At 38.9% G+C, this 17,614-nt stretch overlaps 1 protein-coding gene across 2 annotated transcripts in view; it reads left to right on the forward strand.

The window, feature by feature from the left end:
* Positions 1-17,614, forward strand: part of LOC104085827 (probable inactive ATP-dependent zinc metalloprotease FTSHI 5, chloroplastic) — a 47,996-nt gene that overhangs the window by 18,582 nt on the left and 11,800 nt on the right. Inside the window, exons 10-14 of one of the 2 annotated variants that reach the window (XM_009589950.4) lie at positions 1,185-1,386; positions 1,938-2,066; positions 11,061-11,243; positions 13,447-13,566; positions 14,380-14,729. In XM_009589950.4, the coding sequence (XP_009588245.1) occupies positions 1,185-1,386; positions 1,938-2,066; positions 11,061-11,243; positions 13,447-13,566; positions 14,380-14,436 (691 nt within the window). In that variant the 3' untranslated portion in view covers positions 14,437-14,729. Of the gene's footprint in view, positions 1-1,184; positions 1,387-1,937; positions 2,067-11,060; positions 11,244-13,446; positions 13,567-14,379; positions 14,730-17,614 lie in introns of those variants that run through there. The other variant, XM_009589948.4, reaches the window with a different exon arrangement.

Here is a 17,614-nt window from a genome sequence, read left to right on the forward strand (position 1 = left end):
AACAAACCTAATTCTTTTTCTTGAGCCCAGCACATCTATTGTTGATGGATTGTGGTGAGACTCGAACATAAGGCCTCTGCCACTTTGATACCAAATTGAATTGTGTCTACCATATCATCTATAGTTTAAACTGGTAAAGAAGGAACATGGTAACCTATTTGATTTAGGTTTACAGCATACACCTACAATGAGGTATGTCCATTCTTTTGGGTGATTATCTTCGCCAATTTCATGCCAAAAAGTTAGATGGAGTTCAGATTTTATGTTCCAAGCAAGCAACCTACAATGATGAACGAAACAATGCCTTACCCTTATAAGAGTAACTTTAGTATTCATCTAGCTACGTGAAATTCTCCATTGAATTTCCTTGAAACAAATTGTAATAAGAAGTAAACATTCTAATTCATATAACAAGTGTTCTTACATTGGTCATTACTCCCTTTTCTAGTCTTCTTATCATTACATCATATTAAGACATAATGTTCTTTTTCTTTTTTCATCATCATCCTGCTTTTGTGTCTTCCTTGTTTTCTCTGTGCCGGTGAAATGCATTCTTCATCAGTATTAGATATAATAATGCAGTTTATACTCAGGTAGAGTCTCACGTGGGTGAATGGTGTTGTCTGTGATCCCTCACCTCATGAGCTAGTTGGAAAGTACATTCTGTGTCTTCCTTGTTTTCTCTGTGCCGGTGAAATGCATTCTGTGTCTTCCTTGATATTTTGGAAAATCAGGCTAATCCGCACTCATATTAGTAAATTCATGGCCCTGTTGGTGCTCAGAGGATTTAAAAAAAAATTCTATTCAATTGTCTGCAAAACTTGCAGGCCTGTAAATAAGTGGTGCCACTATGATGTAAGGAATGCCAATTTGTTTATACCAGCAGGAAATAAACTTGTCACACTTGATCTTGCTTAGGACAAACAAATTTTGATCTCCTTATTTGTTGTAGTAATAGTTTTTAGATAATATATCCAAAACGTTTATGTTGCAAGCAAGGACATAAGTTTTGTGCTTGATTTTGTTCTAGGATTCTCACGTATTGTAAACTGTAACTAGGACATACTTCAGGTCATTGTTACCTTGTAATTGGTCAAAGCATAATCTAAGTTGATTGAAATAAATAATAAATGCATCTTCATGTTTAGTTTCTTACTGTTCTCTCATACCATCTTATGTTGCAGGTTTGAAAAACAGGATGGTGTGGTCTTGATGGCTACTACAAGAAATCTCAAGCAAATCGATGAGGCCTTGCAACGTCCTGGTCGGATGGATAGGATATTCCGTCTTCAGCGGCCTACTCAAGCAGAAAGAGAAAAGATACTTACGATAGCTGCAAAAGGAACTATGGATGAAGAACTTATAGATTTTGTAGATTGGAGAAAGGTGCACTTATTTGGTCTGCAGACTCTACTCTTGTAGAGCTCATCAATTATCATTTTTGTCAGAGGATCATATAGGCCCTTCAAGTTTATTGAATTAAAGAGAAGCTCAGGCTACTTCAAACTCTGAAAGCAGTTTTTTTTTGATAAGTAAACTCTGGAAGCAGTTCTTAGACAGCTCCTTACTAATTTGAGAAGCTTCTTGGTCATATGGGGCATGAGAATCAACCTAGATCATGCATGGGGATGATGATGTATTTTAAATATTGTTGACTTGGATACCTGATTATCTGAACTAGAAATGATTACAATTTTGTGGAAGTCTTTCAGCAGCGATAATTTAAACCTATTTTGGTAGTTTTGCATGATTTGTATTAAATATTTCAGTGTCACAACTTAGTGATTCTTTGCAAATCTTATGTTGATTATGCTTTGCTTTCTTCTGCTGTTCTCAACTTGTTTAGAAGTTATTGTTGTTATATGTTAAATGCAGAGCAGAAGAGCTTTGTCAAATTTACTACTGATATTTTATAAAACTGCTACTTTGCCTAACAGGTCGCAGAGAAAACAGCTCTTTTGCGTCCAAGTGAACTAAAACTTGTTCCCGTGGCCTTGGAAGGTAGTGCCTTTCGAAGCAAATTCCTGGACATAGATGAGCTTATGACCCACTGCAGCTGGTTTGCGGTAATTACTGCCAATACTAGCTAAATTACTGCACTGTATCAGCATGTACTTCAAGCTCCTTTCCAACATATTTATCTGTGCACATTTCCTCTTCCACTATTGGTTGTTATGCTTCTGTAATTAGGATTTATCTTTTTCACTTTGGGGAGTCAAATGTTAGTCCACTGCATGTTTTACTATAACTTGCCTAGTACTCCCTCCGTGGCATTTTGTTTTTGCTTTGCATGCCAATACAGTTTATAAATTACTCCTTATGTAACAAGGGCACATTAAGTGCACTAATTACTCCTTATGTAAAATAGGGCATATTATGTGCACTTTAACGATGTGTAGGCATCAAGAAAAAAAGCTGAAATGCAATTGAATCATTTTTTTAATCAAGAATGTAATTGGATTTTTTTTTTTTGATAAGGTAAAATAATTTTATTAATGATGGGAAACACCCATATAAAAGAATATACCAAAAAGTAAAAAAGAATATAATGAAAAGATATGGTTGATTGGGGTCACTGGACTAGGGCTTCGGCAGTTGGAATTTGGATGTGGTGACAAGGAATCACTGGCCAACCTCCAAGGAGAAGAGATTTGCTTCAGAAGATGGACAGACAAGGCTTCACGCATCCGACATGTGGATCTGACGCATCGACGGCGTTGGAACTTTGGGAGGCTACTTGACAACACATGGAGGTGAGTCTCCTGGAGTGGTTTGTTGGGGTTTGCTCGCCGGAGGTCGAAAGGCATGGTGGTTATGCTGCTCCCGTAACTCCATCCCTTTTCCCTTGCAACCCCCTATCCCACCTCATTACCCCCAGCTAACTCCAACTGAAGCATCTCTTTGAAACATGGAGTTTGACAACTGCCCCCAATTATTGCCCTTAAAGGCTGTCCTTGAAGCTCCTTCTTCATCCCTCCCTTTCTAGTTTCTACAATCCTAATACCTTCTTTCTCCTTGTATTTACCTGATTTTGTGACCCCATAAGGCCCACCTCCCTATTAAGATTGCTAGCAAACACATTAGGAGCTTGCTGCCTAGGTTGTGGCCTAAAGGAAGAAGAACCCAGGTCTTACAACCTTCCCCTAGGGGTTCGCTGCCCTTCTTTCGCTTTCATTTCTTGTTTATTCGAAGTTTTATCTCAAGCTTCAGGCAGCTTGTGAAATTCTGTGGCTTCAGAAAAGCACGGGTTGTTCGTCCTTCCTCTAGGGTTTGCTCCCCTTTGTTCCCTTTTCATTTGTGTTTTTTAGAAGTTTCCTGCTTTCTCGAGCTTCAGGCAGCTCTCTCATGGAGTTTTCTGGTGGTTTCAGCGTTCAAAGCCTGTTGCCTGTCCTTTCTCATTCCCCTTCAGTTTAAAGTGTTTTGCCAGTCAGTTTTTATAGTTGTTAGCAGTATGACCTGTTTTTATTAGTGAACCGACTGCATCGAGAAGTATTACTAAAGCCACTTTTATTATATCAGTATTAATTCAGCCATCTTCAGATAATTAAGTTTTCTATACTTGAATGTGAAGGGATCCAGAAGTAGAGTGAACGCGATTTTCCATTTTGATGAAGTAAACTACTTTAACTTGAAATAAAAACAGCACTGCTTAGTGAAAGGACTTTCTAATATGAGATAGCTAACAGTTGGTGTATTTGGATTGAAAGAAATAGCAGCTGTTTTGATGGTATTTCAACTCCTAGAAGTCACCTGAAAGCTAAATGTTTGGTTAACCTTTTTAGTTGGGTGAAACTTTCCCCTGTAAATAACTCTGATATGTTTCTGGATTTTGTCAGCTCCTTAGCCTTATGATAGTCTTTTTTGGGTATTAGAGCTGACATCTTCCCTCTTTTGTAATCTCTGCATCTTGGTGACGCCTTTTAATGACATTTCACTTACCTTATCCAAAAAAAAGAGACAGCTAACAGTATCCTGAAATAGGCTGTGAGAGTATATTTCCGGGTATGGTAGTTAAGTCACGGGATATGATTGTTGGTGTTAGAATAGTTATGTGAATATATGTAATTAGTCCTAGTTCCTTATGTAATAGTAGGTTATGTGTTATGTATACATATAAATAGGGCTCATTGTACATAGAATAACAATCAATAATATTTTCTCCCGTGCTTTCTCACATGGTATCAGAGCATTGGTGAGGTAATTATCGTTGTGCGTCATTCCAACGACATCCGGGAAGAAATCAGTCGTCACCGTACAGTGTTGTAAATAGCGCTCGCCTCAGCGCTAATAGTGCTCGCCTCAGCGCTAATAGTGCTCGCCTCAGCGCTAATAGCGTGGGGCGTAGCGATGCGAGCTGTCGTCGCTTTTCTTCTCTGTTGCGTTGCGATTTACAGAAAGCGCTCGCCTCTGCCTGTGTAGCGAGATGCGACTGTAGCGTCATTTTTTTAAAAAAAGAAACGAAAAAGGGCAGAGACAAAAGAAAAAGGTCGCGATTAGGACTTTGAGCTCTCAGAAGTTTCTTTCTTCTTCAACCTTCTAACAACAGAGCAGCCAAGTCGACCCAAGGAGATTTCGACCCAGCCCAGTCATCTTCTTCATCTGAAAGCTGCAAGTTTCTGCCGTCTTCTTCTTCATCCAAGTTGACCCAGCCTAGCTATGCTTCTCTTCTTCTTCGAGTTTCCTTTCTTTCTTCTTCTCTTCTTCTTTCTATTTTTATTGCTCTGTTTTTTGTCGAGCAACAGTGCAGCAAAAACAGAACATATATGTCTGTTTTTGTGCTCTGTTTTTCGAGCAAGTAGCAGAGGCAGAGCAGAGGCAGTAGAGTCTCTTGTTTTAGACTTTCAGTTTATGAATCTACTATGACTATCTATTGAGTTTTTAATTTTTGAATTGTTATATTTATTAATATATTATTGTTATTGAGTTTTTAGTTATATATATATATAATATTTTATTTTTTTGTATAAATTATCGCTTCACATCAAAAAGGCGAGCGCTTCGCTGCGCGCCTCTCGCCTCTCGCCTCAGTGATGCGGGCCCTCGTCGCTATTTGTCACCGCACGCTATCCAAAACACTGTCACCGTGCAATTTTCCGGTGACTTAAGCAGCTGTTTACATCAATCTGAGTTTCAGTGGAGTTTGTGCAAATTCCAACACCACCACAAGGTTCTCCTATTACCGGCGACCAAACCCCTGTGAAGATCTCCTGCAGAAAACTTCACATGCGCCGCCACGCACCTCCGGCAGTTAAGGTTCCGCCGAGAGTTTTCACTTCACGCGCCGGCGCGTGAGGTCGTTTTCCGGCATCTTTCAAGTCCGATTTTTCTTCTGGGTTGGTCGCCTGCCTTTTCCGACTCGACCCTTCAAGATTTTGTGATTTTTCAGTTACCGAAAAAGTGTTTTCCGACGCGAGCAGTGGTCCGTCACTGTTCTGGTCACTTTTCCGCCCACCTTGTTCACATACTAAGGTCGTCAGTTGATTCCGACCTCAGTCATTTAATTTCCACTATTTTGTTGACTTCAATTTGCTTCCGACGAAGATCTGAGAAGTCAGAGCAGTTGCGTCTGTCAACCGAAGGTCTTCAACATAAATATTTCAGCACTCTGAAGCTCGATTAACAATATCAGACCAACTTACTCTAGTTTGGTGATCGGAACAGTGTCCGATCATTATAAAAGTTTGGTTACAGTTTCTAATTGCTTGATTTGAGGTTATCTCATCACTGTTGGTAATCTTCACCAGATATTTGGCTTTGATCTCTCTTAAGTCCATTATAATGTCACTCTGATTTGATGCTTTTGGCTCAAATACCGTTGGATCCTATATTTCGAATGTTCATATGGTGTCTTTATCAGATTATATCGAGTTCCTTCAGTATAAAGAACGTAAGCAGATACCTTCCGAGATAGCTTCTGTAGCTTAAACAGGTAATAACGTGAGTTGTGTCTCTCAATCGTCTTCTTCTTTCTCTCAATCGTCTTCTTTTCCCGACTCTTGGGTCATTGATTCAGGTGCATCTAATCATATTTCTAGTAACAAATCTCTTTTCACTAGTATTTCATATTCTCAATCTCTTTCAAAATTCACAATGGCCAATGGGTCTCAAACCGTGGCAACTGCAATAGGTCAAGCAAGTCCACTTCCTTCCTTACCTTTAGATTCAGTTCTTTATGTTCTCGGTAGTCCTTTTAATCTCATAGCCGCTAGTCGCTTAGCCAAATCACTTAAATGTGCTGTTTTATTTCTTGATGACCTTGTTTTTATACAGGAACGTAGTACGGGGGCGGATCATTGGTACCGGGTGTGAATCAAATGGACTTTATTACCTTATTCTTGCTAAATCACATGGACTCACATCTTGTCTTCCTTCAACACTTGTCTTATTACCGATTCACCGGATTTATTACATAAACGGTTGGGACATCCAAGTTTGTCAAAACTTCATAAAATGGTACCTGGTTTATCTCACTTGTCCACTCTAGAGTGTGAGTCATGTCAGCTCGGTAAGCATACTTGCTCCCATTTCCCTCGGCGTCCCGATAATCGAGCGGAGTCACCTTTCACTTTAGTCCATTTAGATGTTTGGTGTCCTAGTCAGGTCAGTTCTACCTTGGGATTCCGCTACTTTGTCAATTTCATTGATGATTATTCCAGGTGCACTTGAATATTTTTGATGAAAAATCGATCTGAGTTGTTTTCTATTTTCCAGACCTTCTACGCTCAAATTCAAAATCAATTTGGGGTTTCGATCCGCACATTTCGTAGTGATAATACCCTAGAGTATTTGTCTTCCCTATTTCAGCAGTTTATGAACTCTCATGGAATCATTCATCAAATATTTTGTGCGTACACATCTCAACAAAATCGGGTAGCTGGGAGAAAGAATAGGCATCTCATTACGACTGCTCGCACACTTCTCATTGAGTCTCATGTTCCGTTGTGTTTTTGGGGAGATGCAGTTCTTACAGCTTGTTATTTGATTAATCGGATGCCTTCATCTCCCATCCAGAATCAAATTCCGCATTCAATATTGTTTCCCCGATCACCCTTATACTCTCTTCCCTGTCGTGTTTTTGGGAGCACATGTTTTGTTCATAACTTAGTCCCTGGAAAAGATAAGTTAGCTCCTCGTACTCACAAGTATTTCTTCCTTGGTTATTCTCGTGTTCAGAAGGGATATCGTTATTACTCACCTGATCTTCGTAGGTACCTTATGATCTTCGTAGGTACCTTATGTCAGCTGATGTCACATTTTTTGAGTCTAGACCTTACTTTACCTCTTCTAACTACGAGGAGTTTACTATACCGACTTTTGAGGAGTTTACTATAGCTCCTCCTATGCCCTCAGCCACAGAGGTCGTACCATACCAACCGTTGAGAAGTCTAGTGTTGCTCCTCCTAGATCCCCAGATCAGCGTCGTCCGCCCCAGCATCAGTTCCGGCTGATTCACGTCCTGCACTTGACCCTGCTCCTGCTACGGACTTGTCTCCTCCTAGTCAGCTAATTGCACTTCGAAAAGGTATAAGGACCACACTTAATCCTAATTCCCATTATGTCGGTTTAAATTATCATCGTCTGTCATCACCCCATTATGTTTTTGTATCTTCTTTTTCCTCTGTTTCCATCCCTAAGTCTACAGGTGAAGCACTGTCTTATCCAGGATGGCGACATGCTATGCTTGACGAGATGTCTGCTTTACATACGAGTAGTACTTGGGAGCTTGTTCCTCTGCCTTCAGGTAAATCTACTGTTGGGTGTCGTTGGATTTATACAGTCAAAGTTGGTCCGAATGGTCAGGTTGATAGACTTAAGGCCCGTCTTGTTGCCAAAGAATATACTCAGATATATGGGCTCGATTACAGTTAGTGGTGGCAAAACAATTAACCACCCATATAATCCACTAAAAAATGGGTTGGATAATCAATTTTTTAAAAACGGGTCAAATATGGAAAAGAACCATATTATCCATTTAGAAAATGGATAACCAATGAATTTAACTTTTACATTTGTAAAACCTCAAATTGGGAGACTAGAAATTCTCCCAAAAGTGATCATATTCATGAAGCCATGTATACATATATTATCCACCGGTTAATCCGTTTTTTATCCGTATTAAATGTGGGTCGGGTTGGATAATTTATCTGTTTTTTCATTACCCGTTTTCGACCCGTCCCATATCCGCCCCACCCCGCTCGTTTGCCACCCCTAATTACAGTGGTACTTTCTTGCCCGTCACTAAAATAGCATCAGTCCGCCCTTTTCTATCCATGGTTGCAGTTCGCCATTGGCCTCTCTATCAGTTGGACATTAAGAACGCTTTTCTTCACAGTGACCTTGAGGATGAAGTTTATATGGAGCAACCTCCTGGTTTTGTTGCTCAGAGTGAGTCTAGTGGCCTTGTACGTCGCTTGCGTCGGTCACTTTCTGGTCTAAAGTAGTCTCCTCAGAGCCTGGTTTGGTAAGTTCAGCACAGTTATCTAGGAGTTTGGCATGACCCTAGTGAAGCTGATCACTCTGCGTTTTATCGGCATTCTGCTTCAAATCTCTATATTTATCTGGTCGTTTATGTTGACGATATTGTTATTACCGGCAATGATCAGGATGGTATTACTAAGTTGAAGCAACATCTCTTTCAGCACTTTCAGACTAAGGATCTGGGCAGATTAAAGTATTTTCTGGGTATTGAGGTCGCTCAGTCTAGCTCAGGTATTGTGATCTCACAACGGAAGTATGCCTTAGACATTCTTGAAGAGACTAGAATGACAAGTTATAGACCTGTTAACACTTCGATAGATCCGAATTCTAAACTTCTGCCAGGACAGGGGAGCCTTTTAGCGATCCTGCAAGATATAGGCAGCTGATTGGTAAATTAAATTACCTCACTAGACCTGACATTTCCTTTCCTGTGAGTATTATGAGTCAGTTTATGGATTCTCCCAGTGATAGTCATTGGGATGTAGTTGTCCGCATTCTTCGGTATATAAAATCAGCTCCAGGCAAAGGTTTATTGTTTAAGGATCGAGGCCATGAGCAGATCGTTGGATACTCAGATGCTGATTGGGCAGGATCACCTTCCGATAGACGTTGTACGTCTGGATATTGTGTCTTAGTAAGAGGTAATTTGGTGTTTTGGAAGAGCAAGAAACAGAATGTGGTTGCTCGGTCTAGTCCAGAAGCAGAATATCGAGCAATGGCCATGGCGACATGTGAGCTAATTTGGATCAAACAATTGCTCAATGAGTTGAAATTTGGTGAGATCAGCCAGATGGAACTTGTGTGTGATAATCAAGCTGCTCTTCATATTGCGTCAAATCGAGTGTTTCATGAGAGAACTTAACACATTGAGATTGACTGTCACTTTGTTAGAGAAAAGATACTCTCGGGAGATATTGCTACAAAGTTTGTGAAGTCAAATGATCAACTTGCAGATATTTTCACCAAGTCCCTCACTGGTCCTCGTATTAGCTACATATGTAACAAGCTCGGTACATATGATTTATATGCACCAGCTTGAGGGGAAGTGTTAGAATAGTTATGTGGATATATGTAATTAGTCCTAGTCCCTTATGTAATAAGAGCAGGTTATATGTTATGTATACATATAAATAGGGCTCATTGTAACATAGAATAACAATCAATAATATTTTCTCCCGTGCTTTCTCACAGTTGGAATAATGCAAAATATTTAATTTGAGTGGAGCTCCTGAATAAAATGCATACTCTTATTGGTTGTCCAAGTCTACCCAGTAAAAGAGAATAAACTTGGCGAATTATGAGCATCTGTTTTCTTTCCTAATAACCATGAAATACATAGTTTAGAGGACCGGTATATCTGAGTCTGGATAGAAACACATTATGCTTTGGGTCATTGTTTGAAAAAGTAATTGCTCCCATCTTCTTGCTTCGGGGGTGTGAATTGCATAGGTTGTTGCCTATTGTTTCTAAATCACGACATTATGTGTACTCTTGAATAATTTTGACTGGCTAAATTTTCAAATTTTGCAGCTATTGGACTGATTTATGAAAATATGCAATCTACCCTAAAGGTTTTTGATAACCATGACATTCAGTGTATGGTATGGAGAAAACTATAAAAAGCATCTATAAAAGGATGTCAATTAGCTTCGCCTCCATATTCTAACGCACATTCCGTTAGAAAAGACTGATTTTTGTTCTAATGTTCGCTCCCTATAATATGAGATACTTTATTCATCTATGCTGTTGTCCATTGTTCACTTTCCTTTGCACATAGTGGTCATGGTAATACTTTGAATAATGTTGCAAATATAGGGCTTGAACTTCTTGTTAACACATTATCTCCAGTGAATAGTTATTCTAAAAGCGTGGAGACTAATAGGGCTTTTTACATCTTGAAATGAAAATCTGATAGTGTCTATAAAGGTTGTGGTAGTAACATTCTCGCTTATCTAACCTATATCAGAATTGGCTCCAGCTGCCTAGGAGTCTCATGACATTATGTTAGAAGCTGAAAGCTCATAATTAAAGGCGAACAAGAAAAGATGATATCCGCGAGGCTACTGAGAGAAATAGAAAAGGGGGAAGATGAGATGACAATGGATCTCATTGCTCTTTTCTAGACTAGACATGTATTTGAAGATTCTGTGAATTTCAAGAACATGGTCAAAGGGCACATCCATGACATCGTCATTCTGGTGATGATATACATCTAAAATCCTGAACTTCATGAGAACAAATCTCTTAAAATCAATTCTTTTTTTTTAAAAACAATTACGCATTCCGTAAAAACCAATCTTATGATGAAAAAAATCAAGCACTGCTACATTGAGCGGTTTGCAAAGGATTGGGAAGCTGAACTTGATGAAGTTTCTCTGTAAAATGTAGAGTTTCACCATGTTCAGCTACCATGGGCTGTTTTTCAATACACTTGTTTTCTTCAATTGTTATGTATATACTCCATAACATCTCTCAAAAGCTTCATCACTGAGATTCTCCGCGTACAAAAAGAAGAATTTTTACCTTTGTCCTCTTCACTAGCCATTTTTCTCAACTGGATAATTGGGTTTGCTGTTCTGCAGACCTTCAGCAGCCTTGTCCCGAAATGGTTAAGGAAGACCAAAGCTGTAAAGCAATTAAGCAGAATGCTGGTGAATCATCTTGGATTGACATTAACGAAAGAGGATCTAGAAAGTGTTGTTGATCTAATGGAGCCTTATGGTCAAATAAGCAACGGAATCGAATTGCTAAATCCTCCTCTTGATGTAAGCATTCCCATTTTTATTTCCTTTATCAGTATGCATTTTTTGATGAATGATTAGACATCCTGTACGCTACTGTATTTCCTTGACCCCAGTTAGGTGTTCCTGTTTATTGTCTTGTCATTTATACGTTCAGTTTTTAAATTATATATTTTTTATTCGAGTGATGATTGTTCCTAATGAAACCTTTCCCTAGATCGTAATATCCTTTCACTATATCGTAATAGCACAACTTTTTTTGTCATTACCTTTTTGTCTTTTCTAGATCATTAGGGCATTTCTCCTGGAATTATTTTTGTAGGATTCTCAGTTTCCGTCTGATCACGTAAGCTGATGATAAGAATGTAACAAGTAGAGAAGCCTCTAACAACGACCATAGACGTAAAGTTTAATGAATCGTCTGTACAAGGCTGCAGTATCATGGGAAATTCATGAAAGTTAGGGCAAACAAGGAAAGGAAGAGCAAAGTTTCGGAAGATGGAAGGGAAGCCTTCCAATTGCTCCTTAATGCCCATGCATGAGTACATGTTGGGCTATTTTCCCGGTGCTGCCCCCTTGGTTTCCACTCCCTTCACTTTCCAAAACAGCAGCTGTTTTGCTGCAGCCAGCACTATCCAAAAAGTGATTCAATGGCACATTAAACCGAGTTTTCTGTGCTGGTACATGTGACTTTGAGAACTCTCCACCTTAATATTACAAAATTGTCAATTTTCTGCTCTCTTTATGATGCACATGATCTTGTCTTATTGATCTGTGAACATCAAAAGACACTCTTTTTCATAGGTGATTTTATTGAAGCTCTAAAAAAGCTAGTGAATCATCTCTACATGATGGAATATCGTGTGTGCTATATGTATAAACATTAATCACTTCGTTGTTACTTGAGGGACCAAACTCTATGCTCTTTGATTCACATTTCTCCTCCATCTCTATAGAAGATAGTCATATTTTCTCTAGGTCCTCTATGTTTTGTATATGGGGGTTTCCCATAACATCAATAGAATTATGACAATCACAAAACGGTTGTTGAACACTCCTTGGCATCATCCTTTGATGAAATCCTTAGGCACTTTGCAGGGGTATACTGAATAGTAAAACTTAGAAAGATTTGAGAAATGATATTAACCTTCTAAGTCAATCACCTTTATTCCAACCAAATGCTACTTTTTTTGAACCTCTAGGTTCCACCGCTACTGAAATTCTAGAGCAGATAAATTCTTTTGCCAGTTAAGCAAGAATACAGAAAGGGACATAGTAGGTAGGTAAACAAGTTAAGGTGCTTGTTAAATAGTGACAGCTTTACCTCCTTTGTACTAATATTTTTTCTGCCAGAAGTCCATTTAATCTTAAGTTTATGAAGTAATGGATTTCACACCTGAACATCTTTGAGGCAGCAAAGGAAGATCAAAATAGATGGGTGGGGTTTAACTCAGCTTGAACCCATGGATTTGTTTAAGTGGTTAAACTGCACTTTCCAACTTGGATGATGTCACATTCATTTTAGATTAACCAGCCTCAAGACTGTTTGCTACTAGCAGTGTACTCTTATCTGTTCATTTTCAACAGCATCACACAACAAGTAAGGTATCATATTTGAGGAGGTGAGCTATTGCTAGACTTAGCCTGCCCATGTCCTGGTTGGAGGCCCTTCAGATATCCACCTTCTGCTGCTTTATCTAGGGTTATGCCTCCCATCACAAAGACAGAGGCATAAGTGATATTGCATCATCACTAAAACCCTTAGAGTTTTCAAAGAAAGCGAGTAGACTATTAATGGAGATTGAGAATCTGACAATAGATATGCAGTACTAATCCAGCTTCTCCATTTTTCGTGGAACCCATCTTTCGATCAATGAACTCCGTTTGGTGACTCATTACCCTTTTTTCCAAATCTATTACCAGCACTTTCATTCAATTCTCTTGAACCAGTTAGTTCAGTAGCAATTAAAACTACATCAAGAATCTGCCTCTCATCAATAAAAGCATTTCAAGCGCCAGGGATTTCAAGTGCATTCTTCAGTCTCGTTGTTAGTAGTTCAGTAACTTTGTGAACTACTGGCAAAAAAGATTAACCAGCTCTATAATTTGTAGAGCTGAGTTATCTTTAGTTAATAGTGAACTAAAACTGCCTATACTGAAAGCATCTTTATTGTCTCTTCATGTGAGATACAACATGAAATTGACTTTTCATTTAATTTGTTTGTAGTGGACAATGGAAACAAAGTTTCCGCATGCTGTTTGGGCTGCCGGTCGGAGTTTAATTGCTCTTCTTCTACCAAACTTCGATATTGTGGATAATCTGTGGCTTGAGCCTTTCTCGTGGGAGGTACCATATTCTGTTTCTTCTTTAGAAGTAGCTTTTTTTAAGTATGATTGTAGTTATATCTTTGTAATTTTTCTTAAAAGAGAAAGCAAGAGAAATTTATCGGACTGATGTTATTGATCTATGAGAGAAGTGATGGTTCTACAGAGTAAGACTGTAAGAGTCGCACTAAGTGTCACAAAAAGAAAATAAGTTATCAGTCAGCACTTGATTAATGGTGGCCAACCTTTTTGTTGTTTGTTCTACACAAATTTTACTTTGGAACCAGATCGGAGATCACAGATTAATTAGGAGAGCTTTGTTTTTTTTTGTTGAGAAAAAGGTAACAGAAGCTATAAACTTCAGCACAAAGGCAGTGCTGGAGGCTAAATTTACAAAACAAAGGACAGCTCCAGTTCATCATTGATTCTTCTTACAAGGATTTTAAAGCTTCTAAAATAGAGACTGAATCATCTGTATAAGTTTCTTTACACCAAAAATGAAAAAGTAAAATGCAATTCATCTTGATCTTCTGGGTAGAACTATATCTATCTTTAAAACATGTTGAGTTTCTTTCCTTCCAGATAGTCCACCATATGCATGCATGGATTAATTTCCATCTGTCTTGTGTCTGACACTGTTCTAACATGCCGACAACTCCCTCGTTGATCTTGGCATTATCCATGTAATGCCTATCACGTTTAGGAAAAGCTGCCAAAGTTGATCAGTTATTCCACAATGCAAAAACAAATGGCTGCTGTTCTCTAGCTTCTTCCCACACAAATTACATTTTGAACATAGATTAATCCCCCTTCTCTTTAAATTTTCCTGTGACAGGCAAGCTTCTTTTGCTACCAGGTCACACATAACAGGCCACCTTATATGGAATTTTAGTTTTCCAGATATGTTTCTATGACCACCAATTAGCGTGCTGGCCATTATGGATCAAAGCGTCATATGCAGATTTGTTATCAATTATCAATACCTGGTGATTCTAATGATTAGAAAAATGTCATCTACACATGTAATATTTACTGCAATATCTGTTCATTGCCTGAAGATGTGGTTTGTTTCATCAGAATTAGTGCATCAGAATTAGTGCTAACCTCTTACAAGAGTATGTTCAATGTTTGGTATAGGTTCTTTACTTTTTGGTATACTTGTATACATGAGTTTTCTTCTCCCAACTTTAATAAAATCATTTACTTTTCTTGTTAAAAGAACAAGGTTATTTACTTTATCAAAAGAAAATAAAAGGGAGTACGTTCAGTTGCTCACTACTCAGTAACTACACCCCTATCAGTTGTATGAGCATTTTATTCTCTTAACTTCTGCCTCCAAAAATAGAAGGAAAAGGGAATAGAAATTTTCTACTATTCTCTACATTTTTCTTATTTTACTGTTATATAAGCCTTCGCATCAAGAAGCAATCCTTGAGCCTTTGAGTTCTAGTTGGGGTAAATACCGTCACATAAAATGGGACAGAGAGAGTATAACTTGATGATTACGTTCTTGGACATTTTCCATACATGTGAGTTTCAATAATTGGTTTACTCGTTTGGATGAATATGGAGAGAGAGTTGTGATAAATTAACGTTGAGATGGTTTGGCCATATCTTTCTTTGATAAGGTAAATGGTATTACTAAAAAAATGGGAAAGCTCCCGTATACAAAAGGTATACCAAAAAGTAAGAGAATCTACAACAAAGTATGATTTTCTACCGAAGACACTCAATCATCTATAAAAGTGGGAATTTCAAGGTGCACCAAAAAGCAATCAAAGACAAAGGCTATTCCTCGAGTGTACAAAATCATTTTCAATTCCCTCAAAGCTTTCCTATTTCTCTCTCTCCATACGTCCCGTATATTGTCTTCTTCTACTATGTCTACCAGCCTACATGTGCAACACATCTCTAATAGTACCTGACATCACCCATTGTACATCAAAATAATTTAGGACCACCCTCCACAAACCCGATGCCACTCTACAATGCACCACTAGATGATCAACTTTTTTACCCGGACGTTTGCACATGTAGCACCAAATGACATAGGTAATGCTTCTCTTACACAGATTCTTAGCTGTCAGAATCGTTCCCCTTGTTGCCAACCATGCAAAAAGCGCACCTTCCTAGGTGCCCTAGGAATCCATATTGATAAATGTGGAAAGCGCGTCTCTTTTCTCTAGCAAACTCTGGTAGAAAGATTTTACTGTGAACAAACCATCACTTCTTAGCGCCCATCTCCACGAGTCATTGTTAAAGTGAGGTCTGATTTGCTTGTAAAGTAACTCCACTAACCTTTGAAACTCCCCCAGCTCCCTGTGTTGTGGATTTCTCCTAAACGTGAGATCCCAAAGTACTTCACCTTCATACTCCCTATGAATCTGATGGAATGTCAACTTCTTTTGGTTCGAAACTCTGTACAGATTAGGGAATGAAATCCTCAATGAGTCTTTCCCGCACCACTCGTGATTCCAAAAGCTAATTCTTCTCCCATCCCCAACCCTAAAGATGACCATTGATGTCCTCCCACCCCTTCATTATGCTCCTCCACATGCTACACCGAAATGGAACTGTAATAGTTCTAGTTCTCCATCCCCTCCCATAAAACTATACTTCTCAACTACTACCTCCCTCATATAAGGCGTGCTCCTCCATCCCAAATCTCCATAATCACTTTCCCGATAGAGCTCTATTGAACACCCTAAGATCTTTCACCCCTATTACACCCCACTTTGGTGTTGTGACAACCTCCCAATTTACCAGGTGGATCTTTCCGGTGCCATCTACAACATCTCATACAAAATTTCTTTGAAGCCTTTCCAATTTTCCTGTGACTCTCCCCGGTGCTTGCAACAAAGAACAATAGTAAGTGGGAATACTTGATAAATTGCTTTTAGTGAGTACGTCTTTTCCTTCAACAAGTATTGCTTTGGCCCTGCTAATCTCCGTTCAACCCTTTCAATAATAGGATTCCACACTGCGAGATCCTTATTTGAAGCACATAGAGGCAAGCCCAAGTATGTAGTAGCCCCGTAGGTAAAGAGTCCACCTTACCATTGATACTTGTGCTAGTTCTTCAATGTTGTCTACCTCGCCCACTAGGAAAATCTCACACTTGCAGATGTTGATTTTGTGACTTGGCACGATCTGAAACCACTTAGGAACCTGTTTCAAGTATGTCAGCCGGTTAATATCTGCATCACAAAAAAATAGCTAATGTGTCATCTGCAAAGAGCAAGTTTGAAACCCTTACAGTGCTATGCTCCCTAATCAAAGCCGTGAAACCCCTCAAATAACCACCACCCGCTGCCCTATCCGTTATCTTGCTCAGAGCTTCCATCACTAGAATAAATAGCATAGAGGATAAGGGGTCCCCTTGTCTGAGGCCCCTTGAGCTACCAAAAAACCCACAAGGGTTACCATTGACAAGAACAGAGAAGCTGACAGTGGAAATGCAAACCTTGATCCATCTTCTCCGTCTTTCACTGAACCCCATCTTCACCATTAAAAGATCCAGAAACTCCCAATTAACATGATCAAAAGCCTTCTCACGTTTTCCTTTTTTCCTTATAGAGTTCACAACTTCATTTGCCATCAAAGCTGCATCCAAGATCTGTCTCTCTTCGACAAACACATTATGTGAGGTTGACACTGATGCAGATTTGGACCATATGAAGAGGTAGACCTAAAATCACATGAAAAGAAGCTGTTTAGACCTACAAATTCTTGGAACCAGTGTAGACTTAGCTAAAAATAGGAAAAATGAAAGATAACGATCCATATAGGTGAAACTTACTAGTTAGGGATACGCTTTAAATGTTACTATTTTTCTTTTATATAAAACTTATTTTCACTATTATTATTTTATTTTTGGCATGATGATAATATGAGTTGAGCTTGAAGAAAGAAGTGAGAATTCATATCGCCGACCCCGACTTTGTTTGGGACAGAGGTGTTGTTATTGTTGTTGTAATGCTTATGTACTTTCTTTTTACCCTTGTAAGCTAAGTTGCTCGGACACATGTGCGGGTGTCCGACACGAGTGCGGATCTAGAGATAGGATCCTT

This window comes from Nicotiana tomentosiformis, chromosome 2 (assembly GCF_000390325.3).
Source record: "Nicotiana tomentosiformis chromosome 2, ASM39032v3, whole genome shotgun sequence".
In the NCBI taxonomy this organism is placed as follows: domain Eukaryota; kingdom Viridiplantae; phylum Streptophyta; class Magnoliopsida; order Solanales; family Solanaceae; genus Nicotiana; species Nicotiana tomentosiformis.